At 37.0% G+C, this 17,793-nt stretch overlaps 1 protein-coding gene across 4 annotated transcripts in view; it reads right to left on the bottom strand.

Moving 5' to 3' along the window:
* Nucleotides 1-5,527: 5,527 nt before the first annotated feature.
* The window catches only part of LOC149779191 (furin-like protease kpc-1), a 40,978-nt gene continuing 28,712 nt past the window's right edge, over nucleotides 5,528-17,793 (bottom strand). Inside the window, exons 14-19 of one of the 4 annotated variants that reach the window (XM_089939765.1) lie at nucleotides 16,593-16,710; nucleotides 16,145-16,244; nucleotides 14,601-14,808; nucleotides 11,460-11,516; nucleotides 7,640-7,753; nucleotides 5,798-5,927 (exon numbers count right to left, since the gene is read on the bottom strand). In XM_089939765.1, coding sequence (XP_089795891.1) covers nucleotides 7,671-7,753; nucleotides 11,460-11,516; nucleotides 14,601-14,808; nucleotides 16,145-16,244; nucleotides 16,593-16,710 — 566 coding nt within the window. In that variant the 3' untranslated portion in view covers nucleotides 5,798-5,927; nucleotides 7,640-7,670. Of the gene's footprint in view, nucleotides 5,928-7,639; nucleotides 7,758-11,459; nucleotides 11,517-14,600; nucleotides 14,809-16,144; nucleotides 16,245-16,592; nucleotides 16,711-17,793 lie in introns of those variants that run through there. The other 3 variants (XM_089939762.1, XM_089939764.1, XM_089939766.1) reach the window with 3 other exon arrangements.

The raw sequence follows: 17,793 nt of genomic DNA, 5'->3' as shown, positions 1-17,793 counted from the left end.
GTTGTGTTTACTTTCAGCACTTTAGATAAGTTTACATAATATCATAGCTAAAAATATTTTCTAACTTCCTGATTTCACTTTTTTGGGAGGGACAGTTCAGGGGGATGAACGTGATTCAGTTTTTTTTTCGGCTTCATGCTACAAATATTGAGACGCACATAAACACCATATACAAATACATATAGATTTTATTTTAGACGATGAAGAACATGCTATTCTCCAACTTCCACAGAAATTCACAGAACCAAACTTTCACAAAATGTTTGATCTTGTGTTACATATTTCTCGGAATTTGTAGGAGCAACATGAATAATTTCTTAATGTCTTCCATATTTATACGTGGCAGGCCGAGCAACCCGATACACAAAAACGACCCTACCAAAATATCAGGTCATATCTCAGATTCCGTGTTGGCCACATGGACTATGACAGACGTATAAACGATGCCAGTGCTTTTGAGATTATCAGTCGTCTGCACGACCGCAACCATCTTCTCAGGATTTAATTTGTTATACAAAATCGTGACAGCGACACGCGGGTGAGACGAGACGAGGGCTTTATTGTTTTATCAAAAACTTCGTTATCTGGACTACTGATTGGTATTGATAAAATCTACTACGAGAATAATTATCCGGTTACCGTAGCTTTATTGTGCTCTGAAGAACCCCATGGTTGAGAAACTAGTGCCAGTGCGTACCGGGACATTCATTTGCGTACCTCAACGTGCTACCAAAGATTTTTCAAACGCAAGTCGTGCTGATTGATTGACCGAATATAAACGCATTTAAATCCAACAATAGGAAAAAACGACATTGTGACAACGGTGCAACATTCACATACGTACTATAGCTAAAATGTGCCATCAAGTGTCCGAGCGTCGTCAAATTAAAATCGGCGACATCCTACACAGCTCTGGTCAGTACTAGTACGGTATTTTCATTAAACCTATCGAAGATAATGCCGCACTTGCAATTTTCCGCCAGACGAACGTTTCGGTATATTCTATCTCGGTGATGATTTTCGGCCATCGCAGACAGCGTCAAGCGCGAAATCACATCAGTGTGGCTAATAAATAAATGATCTCATGTCGGATCACATCGATTAGTTTGTACTGCTGTCGGGACGAGAGTTCCGTTTCTAATAGTTTCAGTAGCAATTGAACGCCATCCTGTTAAAATACGCTCACGATGTCAACAATATCGTCAATAATTCATTCACGATCGCGTCAGTGGTATCACACAAACTTTTCTCGAGCATGTTCAGCCATCTCATGTGGAATACCAACAAATGGTCTTTGACACACCAATCACTATGCCAGCGATGGTCGTCAGCATCGACATGGTCACGTGTTGCCCCACCCATTTTCTAGGTGAAGTTGAATGTCACCTGTACTTCGAACATTTCCGCTTTCCCAAGCACAAACTCTCTCGTGTGTCCACGCGTGTCCATCAATCGCCCGATGACCAACACTCATCTGAATGAATTTGCTTAGATCCACAGTTTTGAGTTTCCGCCCCAGTTTCCATACTTGGTTTGGAGGTCACTTTAATCTGCCATGCAATACATGTGCATGGGTTCCGATTGTCTCACGGCGAATCATGCTCGGTCGGAAAAAATAACACTTTTATACGTCGCGGAAACATCTATCGCATTTAGACCACAAAACCAGACTTGGCTTTCTGAACCATTTCATGATGCAAAGAACGATGTAATTTGACACGCGAAAGATACTGAGAGAAAGATCATCGGTAGATTTACGGTGTAGGTATCAGCATATTTCACGCGTTTTAGTCACCCACTAGTAATTGATCCTGTCGAACTGGAGTTTCTAATTATGGATACAACCCGCGAAGACGCATTTATGTCCGGAAAACTTGCAAATCTATCAGACAAGCCAGCCCTCTTTGGGTACATTATCAGTTACAACGACGGTGAATCGCCCCAGTACACGAATATTAGGCCTTCCATGCTTCCGTACGAGAGCATCAGTTTGATGGCTTTATATAGCAGGTTTAACGGATAGTCGTCAGTGTTGACGCTGACGATTTTTATATAGATCGTAAATACCTTCAAAAACTGGAAAACAAATTCATATTTGAGTTGTTCATATGGTATTGTTTTCTCTATTTATTATTCACCCTTGGCGAGAATCTCAACGATATATACTAGGACACACCGACTGATGCATGATACTGGAGAATCAAACCAGGGCAATTGCATACTCGCCCTGACGCCGCACATTATGGAGGGACAGAAGAATATCGTCGTAATTATAATTTCGCGACGACGTCAACAGCACTATCGGTAAGTGACCCTATCGCGCATCATAACTCGTTTATGTTGATGGTGGTGGAGATTAAATTAAGACCAAAACTGCCATCAACCTGTTTCAAAACCAGGAAGTGATCGTATTTGCACCATGAAGAACGTCTTTGCGCATGCGTTGATGGTTCCATTTTGTTTCGTCATTATCAATCTCGCGGATTTTCACACGCGATACCATGTCGGTCTCCACAAGATTTATTACAAATCTCATGCGACACGATCATGCGAGACGCCCGTTTTGGATACACGCTCGTGGTAACAAAATACGTCGGCAAGATCATGTAAATGACCCAATAATGACTCGACGCCATAAAATATATCTAAACAAACACGAGACTCAAGGTCCAATTACATACATGTCAATCCATGTGCGTAGATCTCACTTAGGGATTTGAACAAGCATTTGCGTCTCTGATCAAGCCCACTCAAGAAATCGCCATCGCTAGCGGTGCGACCAAGTAAACACATGGGAAACTGTCTGGCGACTTTGGATCAATCAGAGCGACCAGGAGCAGTAGTTCGCATAAATCCATACAAGAAATTCTGAACGGGCCGCTCAAGGAATCGCAGAATCTGTGTGAGTTTCCGGTGCGGCTCTCGAAAAAATAATTCGAAGAAGCAGCAGAAACACCCTCCTCGGGTATGAATAAGCATTAAACGTAGAAGTGCAATATTTTAGCGAGGCTGGCTTTCATTGAATGATCAACTTTGCAAGGCGGTCACATTAACGAAGCTACAGGAGTCTTCCTACGGTGGTACACACGACGGACCAGGGATGTGCCTTTGTATCGTGCGCTCATGCGTGAATCAATCGATGACGTTTACAATGGTGAATAACGGACAACAGACGATTGCTCACATAAATTAACACGGCATTGCAACGCCTGGTCGCAAATACAGCGACGCCATCCAAGTCTGTTGTCACGGCTACCACAACACGGCCAGAATTTGAAATGACATTTCCTCAAGGGATCAAAGCGTCGGCGAATCAGCTGACTCGAAATCGTTTTAGCCCACAGGCTTATATATTACAGGTGGCAAATATTCGTGCATAACAGCTAGAGGGTTTTCGGACGAACAGTTTGCTAGTGTTTGAGTGGCAGACTTAAACATCAATGACATGTACTAGATTGGACCGTCATCGGCATTAACACGTGACCGTACGAAATCGAAACTATCAAAGATGGAATTCAGCTGTAGATCGAGAATATCACGAACAAAGATCCAAGATCACAGTTATCGTCCACGAGCCAACACTCAAATTGGCTACTGATGTCGACATATGCATCGACGTTTCCAACATAGACGCCAACGAATCCGCAAATATGCAGGTTGGAATCCATTGCTTTTACGGGCCCGATTAATTATAGAATAAGGTCGCGAAATCCGTTCACGAATACACAATTGGCCGCTTACGTGTATAGTAAACTTGGCCGTTTATATTTATGGGCTTGGACGTGTGCACGAACGCGGCCGTGGAAGAACATTCATGGATATAGATTTGTCCAAGTACTCAACCAAAGACGAGCTTCTGGAACTCATGAACCTGTCCGTGGTTGGACCAAAGCGGTTGTTATGCATCAGGATCGATTTGGCCAAATGAAAGTCAGCAACATCAGGTATAACAACATTGGCACTCGATTGCATTGATCAACGCAGAATAACCATATTGAGATCAACAAACTGAGCAAACTCCGTGACTCGTACGAGTCCCTAAAGATGATACGAAATGAGAGTATAAGAAGGGTTTCAAAGTCCGGTTACAAACTCACGGGCCTGCTCAACACAAACAAGAAAATGAACGTGAATGTATGAGTGCCAGACGAAAATGAAGACGAGATAGCGACGAAAACATACGTGGACTAAACTGGTACTCAAATCACTGCACTCAAGACTGAATATGACGACCACGTGAAATGTTGGAGCCCGGTTGCATGAGAACTTCAATAAAATCTATAAAATCACGTGTAAGTTATTAGGAGAACCGAACCATGAGTCTCGAACTGTTCGAGATAACCGTTCTGCTTGAGAGTACGATGTCCTGCATGAGGCTGTCAAGGCCGTGCATGGTGAACTGTGACTAAACAGGAAAAACAATGACATCATTTGTGACGACAGATCAATCATTCAAAGTGGGCGTTACTGCGCCTTTACTTAAGTACAGCAATGGTACAGAACGAAGTTATCATTGGCGGAATTTGACATATACGGGGTCTCATTTCGATGATTTCAAAGCCATATTGGGAGATTCAACCGTTATTCTTCCCCATACGATCAAAAGTGAAGCGTATTTACACTTCGATTTGAGTTTGGTGATATCAGACTCGACCGAGCTGAGTACAGGACGCCACGCACCGAAATCCTTTGAATATAACATTGTTATACCAGTCACACGTGTTTGAAAACATTTGCTTTTACCTTCATGCTAGATTGACGCGAGATAGGCGGTGACTGAGAAGGACAATATCCCCTGGATACTTCCTATAATACAATCACGGGATGAACGGAAACGCTGATGAGGTTGATATAAATATTGAAAGAAGTACTTTGACCGAAACTTACTGGAGGAGCAGGCTGAAAGATCTAGCTAGACCTTTTTGAGCGCTGAACTGTTGTATCAGTTTGAGCCGGACAAAATATTCGTGCCCGTGTGAGGGCCGCTATAACAGGTCATTGTTGTCATGGTGATAGTAGCATTTACTATTTATACTTAAGGCAGAATAATATTGACTTGATAAAATCATATAAGTAGAGACGCAGTAAAAAACAATTCAAAAGGAAAATGAGACGCGAAAAAATATTCCACAGATGCAAACGTGTCGGATTGATCATCGAAGCCCCTTGTGCCATTCCGTAGCTTTGTCGGTCAGGACTAGAGTGACCGGGTGGCTACGTCAATTGTTAAGTTGCGAGAGTTCCAGTTGGCATTGCTGTCTCGATCTCGGCTAGTTCCGTATCGGCATCATGCAGGGGCTCAGAGACACATCAGAATATTCACTGTTGCGCAAAGTAATATTAGTCGTTTCAAAAAACTATTCAGAAGCCATCAATCATTATGCAATCACAGCTGAAATGTAGAACTCCGTGATGCCCGATTATAATTAACTTTTTAATTATACAAATCAATACAAAAATGGAACAAACGATTTATTTTTTTTGGTCTACTGCAATTACATTAAAAAGTTGAAAATTACATTTTTGTAGCAAATACAGCAACAAGATTACCCTTCTCCCATTTTTCTGAAAAGTATTCATTTCTAAGGTTGGCCTGATCTTTAGCGAGCATGTTCAATATGAGCTAATTTTTTCATCATATGACATAAAATTGAGTTTGTTTAAAGTACATCATCTCTATATCATCAGGGTATTGACTAGAATAGTATGCTGGTTAGAAGATCGTTCCACCAGTTAACAAAATAACTACGTAGATATGGGACCAACACGAGATGTGGAACAAACATGAGCTTTTATGCAGACTACAAAGACAACAATCAGAACAATTCCACCGCAAACTGAGCCAGCGATTATTCCAAGAAGATTTGGAGGCGAATCATCATTGTTATTGGGATCATAGACTTTTGAACTTGTATCTGGTCGCTGACCTGAAATACAAAAATGATGGGTGAATGAACATAATTACAGACGTATATACATTTATATAACTTGCTATACTCACTGACTCTCACACTCGCTCATTCTGTAGTGAATGCTGAATTGTATGAGGAAATGCTTATTTGTTTCTGTTGGAATCAACTGTATGCCACAAACATATCTCACTTTGTATATGACTGGTTCTTGTAGGAGGGTTTATAAGAGTACAATCTCTCTGTTCTCCCTCCCCATCCGTTCTTTGTAAATAAGGAACCAATTTACTCAAGCTCGATTTTATCGCATATATGTTTATTTGTAATGAAACTCGATGTACTTATAGCGAGAAGAGTCATTCCAACAAAATGTTGAAACTTCTAGATGAAACATGCTCATCTAATGACAAAAGTTATAGCATTTTGCACCTCGAGATTCAACCCAATGTATAGTTCGTTTTGAAAAACCTTCTGAAACCTAACTCGTACATTGCAAAGGAACACATAAAAGAAAAGGAATACTCTGCCATTATTTTTATACAAGATACGTCTCACTTTACAAAAATATTTAAAACCGATAAGAAAAAGTAGTACGTATTAATTCCAAAAATTTTATTTGCATATAACTCTACAAGTTTCATGCTCTCTATTTTACCCAAGGGAAACTCGTTATAAACATTTGATGAATGTCACGCAAAAGCATATCGATTTGTTATATATTTATTTCCTCGTTTGTATATATATATATATATATATATATATATATATATATATATATATATATATATATATATATATATATTAGTATCAACCACATAAATAAGTTATATTTCTAATTTAAAATGATTGGTTGTTGTCGAGGTCATGATCTTTGATGTAAACAATTTGTTTTTGTTCTCGGAGTAAAAGCATTCGTCTAAGCAAGGCCCTATTATGTGTACTTGATTTTTTTAAATATGCAAACAAGGTCACGTGGCTCTGTGTTTCACTTTTCCGGTTTCCCATTACTGAGCATCTTTTAGTTTTAATAGAGATGCGTAGAGAGAGATTTCTCAGTTTTGAATTGTATTCACTGATGTTAAGTTATTTTGTTGTATCCAGATTGTAAGTTAAAATTTTATTCAGATCAGTTGGATTTCAAAGGATTAAGTCTTTTTTCTCTGGAAATATTTTGAGGAGTGCTCACACATAAATTTTGGAAAGACATTGCTAACAAATTTAATTCGGATTTCCAACACCGGACTATCATTATTTGTATTTCTACAAGAAACTGTAGACTTCAACACTACAGATTATAGTATACGTCATCGTCTTCCATCTTGGATTCTTCGTCGAGATTTGAACGTGAAATCAGTAGAGCATTTTGATATTAGGACTACTAAAATTTTATTCTCGCACTATTTTTGGATCCTTTTTGGATTTGATTCTATAAAACCGTAAGTTCATATTTTTTTATTTTTACAGTATTTTTCCAGGGAAATAAATTATTGTATTTTTCAAAGATTGTTGTTTTCACTCTTTTTTGTATTACTGTTTATTCGAGCCTAAACAAGTGACATAAGATTCAATAATGTTGCTTACTTGCGATCACAGGTTTTACATTATTCCCATCGTACGATAAATGTGCATTTCTTTTCTTAGTATCACAGGTTTAACATTCTTAGTATCAGCATTAACATAATCGAAGAAATCGACATTTTTGTTTCCACATCAAAGCGAATGTCACGCACCATAGCGAGGATAACATCAGCATCATCGATATCACTGAAGAGCATCATCGTCGATATCACTGAACATCAGTATCATCAATATCACTGGCAAGAGATGTGTTTGGTCACTAAACACTGTCTGGAGAAAATAGTTTGCAACAGAATATGTGAAGACATCGCACCATGTATGATAGATTATATTGACTGCGGACAGTAAATTCATTTCTTAAGACATTTTTATTTCTTTTTCTTATCGGCGAATATTCATCTAATTGCATAGGAGTTTAAAATAAGGATGAGAGATTTACTTAAGGTCCTACTTAATTAGTCCACTTACAAATATAGAACAACAGATAAATGATATTTCGAACTTACTGACGGAAACAAGTACGAAGCATAAGCATTTATAGTCATGCTTTAACTTCATTGAATCGGAAACCCACGTGTATAAAGTACCAAATGTAATTGGGATATAATTATCACCAACTTGTCCCATGGCGTCTCTTTTACGCCTTTGTTATTTGATGATTATGAATGATGTGCAATAATCACGCTTTTGTTACCAAGTGCCTTTATTATTTAAACGACTGCCAATCTTTACCTGGCTTTACCGCGCCAGGGATTAAAACATTATAACAGTGTTAATTTTCACTATAACAAATTAAATGCTGTAACAAAGGTATTTTCTGAGAAAGACTTCAGAAACATACTAATTAGGAATTTGGCTCGTGAAATGAAAGACAAACGTTTAAGAAATGTGTTGTTGCATCCGAGAATGCATTAAACACGCTAATGAGTATTTAGTGTTAAATGACAAGGAAGCAGGAACATTTTCCGCAATAATAACACAGCTCCATAGCTACACAGTAATTAAGCGGGCCACAACGTTATAAAATTATAAATGTTTATCAATGTTTATAAAATTATAAAAGTCGTGTAATATCATTCTTAAATTTATTATCTTTCAGCAACCAAATTCTAAAACTTTAAAAGCAGTCAGTGTCAGTCCTACACTACAGTCATTTTCGGTTTTAAATCAAATGTTCATTTAACAATTTTAAATCAGTTTCGAAAACCGATATTAATATAATTAATTTACAATTGTAACTGTTCTTCACAACCAGCTAATGAAGTTCAGATGCCAGTTTATCAATGTCTGGGCACAAAGCTGTCGTGCCCAAAGTCATAAGCGCAGCTAGGTTACTGTCAGTGAGTCTGGAACGTTGCTCGTTCGCTAACTCAACGGGAGCATTCGATAATTATATCCGAGCACGACAACCACGCGCAGAGTGAATTATCGAACGCCGACGGAGCTCCGAGTGCTCGACCAAAATGACAGACTTCTTAGACTTAGAAATAACATTCTAGACTCTAGAATACTGTAGATCGCGCATTATTGCAACTATCGTCTCGTTATTGTTTATTTATTTCAACGTCAATAAATTTTTGAAATTATTAAAATACATTATAGTAAATATAGAGGCCTCGCGGGCCACTTTCTGGGAGTTGACGGGCCACAAGTTGCCCGCGGGCCGTGGTTTGGGAACCTCTGAAATATATATATATATATATATATATATATATATATATATATATATATATATATATATATATATATATATATATATATATAAGCCTTAAACTGTGTCGGTCCTTTCCGAAGAGACATTTTTGTCTTGTTTAGGTTAGCTTATAATTGTAACTAGTTTTGAGGTATCCAGTTTTTGTATGTGTCCAATTCAAATTCAAAAATTGTTTAATTTTAAATGAAAATTATTGTTGCAATTTTTGAATTTTAATTTAAAAAAATTGACGTTACATAATAGTTTACCCTCAGTTTTATATAAGTCAAATCCAGCCTCGTTTAAATCAAATTCCATTTATAACATTAATATTTTTTAATATTAAATTATAATAGTTCGTCTTGACTTGTAATTATAATTAATCCTATTTTGTTTCCGTTTTGAAAAACAGAAACAAAGATGACAATAGCGTAATATGCGATTTCTCTAGTTCTACCCATTGAAGAATCAAGACAATTTGTGAGGACCAGCAGAATAGTTTCACTCCTCGTATTTAATGTTACACAGAATGTCATCAATAAATTATACATTTTATTAATAGTGTTTCTCTTTCTAACCCCTTTTATAGTAACTATCTCTTTTAGTTTATCAAGGTTATGTAAAATTATATCAGTGTTAACATTCTTTACCAAATAGTTTGTAGCAGCGTGGTGATATTTTGGTAATTTCAGAATAACTGTTGATATAATGGAGCTTTGATCTGTAAAGCATAGTAATAAATGAAACAAGGATATGACGAAATGTGTGTAAATGTGCATTGAAAAAACTCTAATATCTACTAGTGTTCTACAATTTAGCAATGATTAATGCTGTGGTTAAATGTTTGCAACACAAATTGGTACCATAACAAGTCATAAATAGTCTCAAAACTACACCCGAAATTTTAATACAGTTGTATTTCCCACATTTCCATCGTCTAAAAAGTTATATTTTTGGGGTGCAAACATACGTTGCCCCTTTAAAACCGTTTCGTGCTTTAACTGTGAAAGCAAATATGTCAACAGATTGTAAAAGATAATCCTCTTCTTGTGCAGAATTTGATATAATTAGGTAACAATGACCTTTATATGCTGGGAATGTATTTAGCTATGACTTTAATACAAATTTGATATAATTAGGTAACAATGACCTATATATATGCTGGGAATGTATTTAGTTATGACTTTAATACAAATTTGATATAATTAGGTAACAATGACCTATATATAGATGCTGGGAATGTATTTAGCTATGACTTTAATACAAATTTGATATAATTAGGTAACAATGACCTATAGATGCTGGGAATGTATTTAGCTAGGACTTTAATACAAATTGCTAAAGCACTTTTTCGTCAATCCAACTTTTATTTTATCAAATATTTATGAGAAATTCCTATTAAAGTGTGAAGAACACATTTGGCTTCATGCAACAAATTACACAATATATCAAGCTGAAAGAAGATCATAGTAATAACAAAATATATTACACACACCACACATCTAAAATACAAGACAGAGAAAGAGAAAACGTGTATCTGTACATGTCTACTACAATCGCAGATAAGCTTTTACTTGCGCTTATTACACTGAACCGAACTTTTTATTACGTCACTATGTAAGATGCTGAAAGGATGTCATTATAAAGAATGCCTTAATTCAAGCTATCGAGTTTATTATAAAATTCAAGTTGCTATTGAAGGGGAGATGTGAGATTATATTTGCTATTGAATTATTGAAATATGGAATCATGTTTGAAGAAAGCTCGTACATGTGTATAAACATGATGTCTCTTATGTAATTACTTCTTTACAGGATGGTTACTTCAAGGGTAGCATAAGGTGGATGTACGACTAGTCAAAAATCGTTGAACATGTCGATTGTAATAAATATCTAGACTAGTTTTGTACAATTTAAATAGTGTGCATCATAGGTTTAATTTCGCAACATTTGTGCGCATTAATGATTATAACATTAAGTATTTAACATTTACATTTGGATGTAATTTATGATCATGATAAGTCCATGTTGACATTTGAAACATAAAAGGTATCTAAACTTTAAAGAAATTTAAATTAAACCAGATATTGCAACTGGTATTTGACCTCGCCACACCTATTAACCAAATGACATGTAGGAGTTAGAGCAACGTACCGGACTGAACGCACATTTTATCATTCTATTATAGCTTTTTCCGGTGACTGTTGGAAGTTCTTATAATTTTGACTGACACTCATGCGCTAAAGAGACCGACACACAGTTACATCTACATGTACTTACCATAAACGGGATCCCCGGATGTACCGTAAAAGATCATTTGCCAGGAAACCAAAGTACCTGTTAGTAATAGAGGTAATATACAGAATGCATCTGCAAACCAAACATGAAGAAATGACATTTCCGTTTAATGTTTCATTTACTTGCTTAATTCGGATAGTGTTTTTGGATTTACATTGTAAAACTTTCTTTGAGTTATAATTCAGTACATTATTAGATACAACATCTTACACCTATGAATTTATTTTTACTCCTTTGTTAAACGTACTGAAAAATCAAAACGGGGATTATCTGAAAAGATCTAAATATTCTGCTGTAACTATTCTGATTCTAGGAGCATGTCAAGAACTTTAACACCGACTTTAAAAACAGTATAACTCTGTCCTAAATGATATATTCAGCTTCATATTCAGCACGCCGGTCACCAGCACACGTAATGTAGATAATGACTGTGACGTAATGTAGGTAAATGACTCTGAGGTACTAAAGTCTAAGGAGAACAATTATATTACTAAGCAAAAAGCATTCTGTACATTATGGGAGCTTTTGGGGTAATCTGTGACTGATATCAAGGCTGAATTGGATACAGTTTACGAATGTAATTCTCTGTGATATGATACGATATTTTGGTGTGGTTTTATCATTTTAAACGTGGCCTCGAATCCATCGAAAGTTATTCACTTTCCAGAAGACCGTTGTCTGCGATGGGTGAGCAGAAAGTGGCTGATATAGAGGAGGCAAGTGGCGAAGATGCCCTATGCAAAGTGAAATCTTTTGTATAAACACCGACATTACGTCGTCAGCTATTTAAAAATATCGAAAAATCATTTTTTGAAGCTCAGAAAGGTTTGGTATAAGATAGGTCTCGAATGAATCGACGACTAATTGTCAAGCAGAAACTCGTCAAATATGAAAAGAGTGACCAAAGACTTTTGAATGGAATTTATATTTACCTTTTTGCTTTATGATGAAGAGGGACGAGTAACCAGTTATAAAGGAGAAAATTACTAGAGACCACAAATCGCTTAGCAGAGTGCGACTGTGTTTGTAATAAATTTTTATATTTAAAAGACCTGGTGTCTCCAGGTAACTATTCATGACACCGCTAAGTTTACTTGACATTTTTTTGCTTCTAGAGTGTCGCCAAATATGTGGAACACTACCTTCTGCGTACCGGTACCAGAGGTGTACATCTGCTCCATGACAACGCACAGGCACAGGAGTCCGCCATCTTGACAGGCGTCCATCAGTAACCGAGCATCCAAACTATTTCCACATTTTCCGTACAGCTCAGATTTAACTCCAAATGAAACATTTGGCTGAGTTTATTTATCAAAGGTTCACCAACGGGCTAACGAGTTGACCACCGCCATGCGACTGGACGTAACCCGTTCCACTATATGAATAACCGTCCCAAAGGTGAATATACAATTCGTTTAATAACTGGACAGTTAGACAGACATGGTGTATAGATATGCATGTGGAATACTTTGAGCAGCAGATGACAAAATATTTGAGTTAAAATACTGTACATTAGAACGTCACATAGAGACAAAAACAAGTTGCTTATAAATGTATGTAAATCTCTATTTATTCGTTTTCGTTCAGGGTAGTGTGGTATAAGTGACAAAAAGAGATAGCACAGCATGCTAAACCTAGATATGCTAAAATAAATAAATAAATAAATAAATAAATAAATAAATAAAATGATGTTTGGAAATTTGCCCTGATCTATTTTGTTCCCAGACTCCTTGTCCAATATGTTGCCTACTTCGTGCTATTTCTCTGAAATGTGGACACTTGTGAAAATGCGCTCGTGATCATTTTTGTTAATTTATTTATTATGAACTTATTTATCTTTGTGGAATTTTGAATTCTAATAGACTTAATGGGAGTTTATCATTACGTTTTGGTCGGTATGGGATCTTTGTCGAATTTTGAATTCAAATAGACTTAATGGGAATTTATCATTACGTTTTGGTCGGTATGGGATCTTTGAGAATTTAATAAGGTGAATACGCATATGCAGCACTTTGGTGCGTTATTGATGACAAATTCATTTATAACAACAATCATTCATTTACACCTGTACCGAAATTAATGAGGGGGTATGGAAGTTGTCATTTATGAATACTACACGTAATGAACACTCATACATGCAAAAAAACAGTTTTAGAGTAACAAAGCGAAGGTAAATATAGTTGGTATTTTGTCATGCAAACACACAAGTTTACAGGCATTCAGAAGCACAAGTCGTCTCAACAAGTTTACAGGCATTCAGAAGCACAAGTCGTCTCAACAAGTTTACAGGCATTCAGAAGCACAAGTCGTCTCAACAAGTTTACAGGCATTCAGAAGCACAAGTTGTCTCATATAAGATGTCTAGGAATAAACAGTGTCCCTTTTCTGGGATACGTGAGTGACCCTGACATGGGGCATACGTTAAATCAGTGAGGTAACAAAGGTGCCTAAAACGAACACACATCATTACTCTGCACTTTTGTTAACATGGGTATTTTTAATGAATATTATTCAAGCTATCTAATCGTATAATTGACAAATATCTACTTTTGATTGGTCAATACATAGCATGACGTGGATATTAAATTATTAAAAGCTGAATTATACTCACGGTATTTCGTACACACGATATTTTCTTGCTCTCTCGTTCTCTCTCCAGTTATATTGAACTCGACCGTGGCTTTGTTAGGCCTCACAAGTAATTCGAAAGACAAATTTTAATGCAAACTTAAAGAACAAATTTTATACAATGACATTTTAGCAGAAAATATTCTCACTGTTTCGACCTTAAAACTCGACATTTTCCTGAGAGAAACATGAAGAGCTTGCAAAGTTTTCATCAAAGAAGCATGAAGAACATGCGGCAACACAAAACAATACACACACCCAAAACACAGAGCGAGCTAACATCAATAATAAATAATTTTATAAAATTCTTCTGTAAATATGTACTTTTTAGCCCGTGACACGTTTACCCGTTTATCTACAGTTTGTATATATATATATATATATATATATATATATATATATATATATATATATATACAAACTGTAGATGTATATATATATAATGTCAGCATGATGCTTATTTTGACTATATCAATCGATTACATATGGTTGTACCACTGTAAAGAGAACTTGATACGAGCATTCTAAGCGTCCATGTGCCAACGGGTGACTCTCCCCAGTGCTGGACTGTCATGTAGTACCACTTTAGAAATCCAGCGTGACCAACTTCGTGAGGTCTGGAAGTTAGTAGGTAGCTCGTCGTTCCGTCAGGAGACGTGAGTTGCAGTTCAGTGTTGCCGCTGCTGTCACTTTTGATGTAAACCTATTAATAAATATCAAGTTAAAAAATGCATATGTTCAACTTATCAGGTTATTGTTGTTGTTCTAGATTTAACGCCATTTTTCAGCACAATATAGGATATACATGACGGCCAGGATAACTGATGGAGGAAGAACCCTGGAAAACCCAGGGAAGAATCACCGACCCACGAGAAGCTACTGGCAGGCTATCCCACGTACCCACGCTAGCCGAGCTTGAGACTCGAATCCAGGCAGACAGAGGTGAGATGGTAGTGATCCGGAATGGTGAGCGCTTTAGACCACTTGCCCACTCAGGGCCCCTCATCTTATCAGATATACATATATTTAGCTAGCGAAAATATATCCCATTAACAAATGATGCTAAATATGAGAGGTTGTACTCACCATTGTGCCGATTGAAATGAAGGTTCAATATTTCATAATGTGATTGTTCATTTATGTGTGGTCCTTAAAAGTCGGTTTTGAGTTGGATGAGATCAGGCCTCATGAACAAAACGAAAAACATTAATTAAGGTTAAAATTTTATTATAATTTTGTTTTCTATTCTAATAAGAAACCGTGTTTCTTGAGCCTGTACGACAAACAGTGTGTGTGTGTGTGTTTGTGTGTGTGTGTGTGTGTGTGTGTGTGTGTGTGTGTGTGTGTGTGTAGCTTTAAAAGCATTTCAGTCATATCGCTACGATGTCTGCAGGGTGGCAGTTTATGGTGATGTCTAGCACTGGGGCCTCATGCCCAAGACATGTAGCATAATGTCTTACTTAGACACATTATCCTGACACCAGGCCGACCAGTCCTAATACCAACGTCTTAATGCTGAGCAAATAGCAAGACAGGTTTAATACCATTTTTGTAAGTTTTTGGTGTGACTCGGCCGGGGTTCGAACCCACGACCTCCAGCTTCTGAAGCGGACGCCCTAATTACTAGGCCACCGGAGTGGTCACGACGAACGGAAAATAAGATATATTTTTTGAATATAGTATATGCCTGTTAAAGAACATCCGTTTCACCGAGGACCAGCTAACGGTTACAGATAATTTTACGCAAAACGTATAGCAAATTTTGAAAACCATTCTGAAGAAGGGGAGATGAAAAAATGTGAGTGTCAAAAACTATAACCTTAACAAATGCTAGAACTCGGCCTATGCAGGAAAAAGGCCAATGTACACATAACTCACTGAGAAACAGCATGCCTGTGTCCCAGTTAACAAATGCTAGAACTCAACCCATACAGCAAAAAACTCAAATGTACACATTACTTGCCCCCAAAACATGTTCCAATTAACAAATGCTAGAATTTAACCTGTACAGGAAAAAGGCAAACGTACACATCACTTACCCAAACAACGACATGTTCCAAATAGCGAATGCTAGTCTCAGAACTCCTGACTGTGATCTGATCTGTGACACCGGTGTATATATTCCATCTAGGTATATTGCTTAAAACGAAAACAAGACGTTCAACTATTAGACACTTATTTGGGATACATTTTATTAAAACAAAACGAGTTCCGTTAATGTAGCATATGTATAATGTCTTTGCATGGCAAACATGGTTGCAATATACGCACATTTCGATACAAATCATTACACAGTTATACTTCAGATTCTTGGCAACTAAGATTAAATATCGCCCGTATTTGTTCTTGCTTTTAGGAATATCATCATGAACTTAATTTGCGACAGTAACATCACTACTGAGGTCCTCAAATCCTAAAACGTAAGGTTGTTATGTCCTCATTTACTAGTGTCTCTTTTGTAGACACAGAGGCGAGTAATAGTCATACCTATACGGATAACGTGTTAGAGTTGTATATTTGCTCTGATCAGGTACACTTCTCCATGAGTAGGCTGTTTTCACCATCGCCTCCGCATCCATCAACCCAAAGCCAAGAATAGGGTGTACTAAAACAAAATTATACTTGTCATCTGCATTAGTCTTGCAATTTTTTTCTGACGAAAATAAATCTGAAATAGGTAAAGCCTAGTATCAGTCGAGGCTTTAAAGGACATGTATAATCTTACAGACGTTGCAGGACACCATCATGAGACGTACTGGTCTCGTGCGTATGTTTTTAGATGCGCAGAACATTACTCTTGAACTTGAAGAAATATTAGTTTAAAATGGTGGTTGAATCAATGATAAGCGCAACAATCGTGTATGTAATTAACATTGAATAAGTCAAATGACAAATGAAAATTAAAGAAAAGATGATCTATACAAATATTTACTCTCAGTTCTTGTTCGTAATGAAGCCTGCATGAAACACCGGCAGGAAAATAACAAAGACAATGGGCACATCCAATATATTAGTTGTAAAATAGGTTCGTATATAGTTTTTGTTTACCTTATTGTACATATACGTGCTCTCGAACGAGCATGTATGCCAAAATATAAAAATGATTACATATCCAATGTGTTGAGGATGATTCGTGGTAGTAATCTTTGAACGAAATTAAACCGACCATACAAAGTGTTACTTATTTCTCTTCAGGTTTTTTGTTTCTATGGTGCATAGGTCAATATGTAATGCGATAAAATTCGTAGGTTAATACCTATCTACAGGTATAAAGAATGACTTTTATAAATCATCGTATATAAAAGAATGGATACATATAGTTATGTAGGTGTATTGGTACAACTTTCCTTTTCCTTTCTGAGTCCTGAGTATTTTTAAAGCTCCTGTTGTATTATAGAATTGATATACCCCCTGCGGGTCCGGGGTTATAGAATCGGCCCAGCATGCCACAGTTCGTGTTGTACAAGGCGACTAAGTAGAGGAAACCTGTTTGCCGTGGGTAGCGTCCCGTGTCGGGGGAGGAAAGGATCCTGCTAGTTGAGCAGAGGCTTTCCGATGCAATTCATTACTTTAGTCTCTACTTCTTCTAGACGGGTGGTCTAGAAGGGCCAGGTCTCGACTAACTGGCTGGTCTCGCCAAGCCTTAGGACGTCTTTATTAGCTTGCTCACTTTCTCTATTTTTATCCA

The sequence above is a fragment of the Sinohyriopsis cumingii genome, chromosome 17 (genome assembly GCF_028554795.1).
Source record: "Sinohyriopsis cumingii isolate HCF-2022 chromosome 17, ASM2855479v2, whole genome shotgun sequence".
NCBI classification, from domain to species: Eukaryota; Metazoa; Mollusca; class Bivalvia; order Unionida; family Unionidae; genus Sinohyriopsis; species Sinohyriopsis cumingii.
This window is presented reverse-complemented; position numbering and strand designations above follow the sequence as displayed.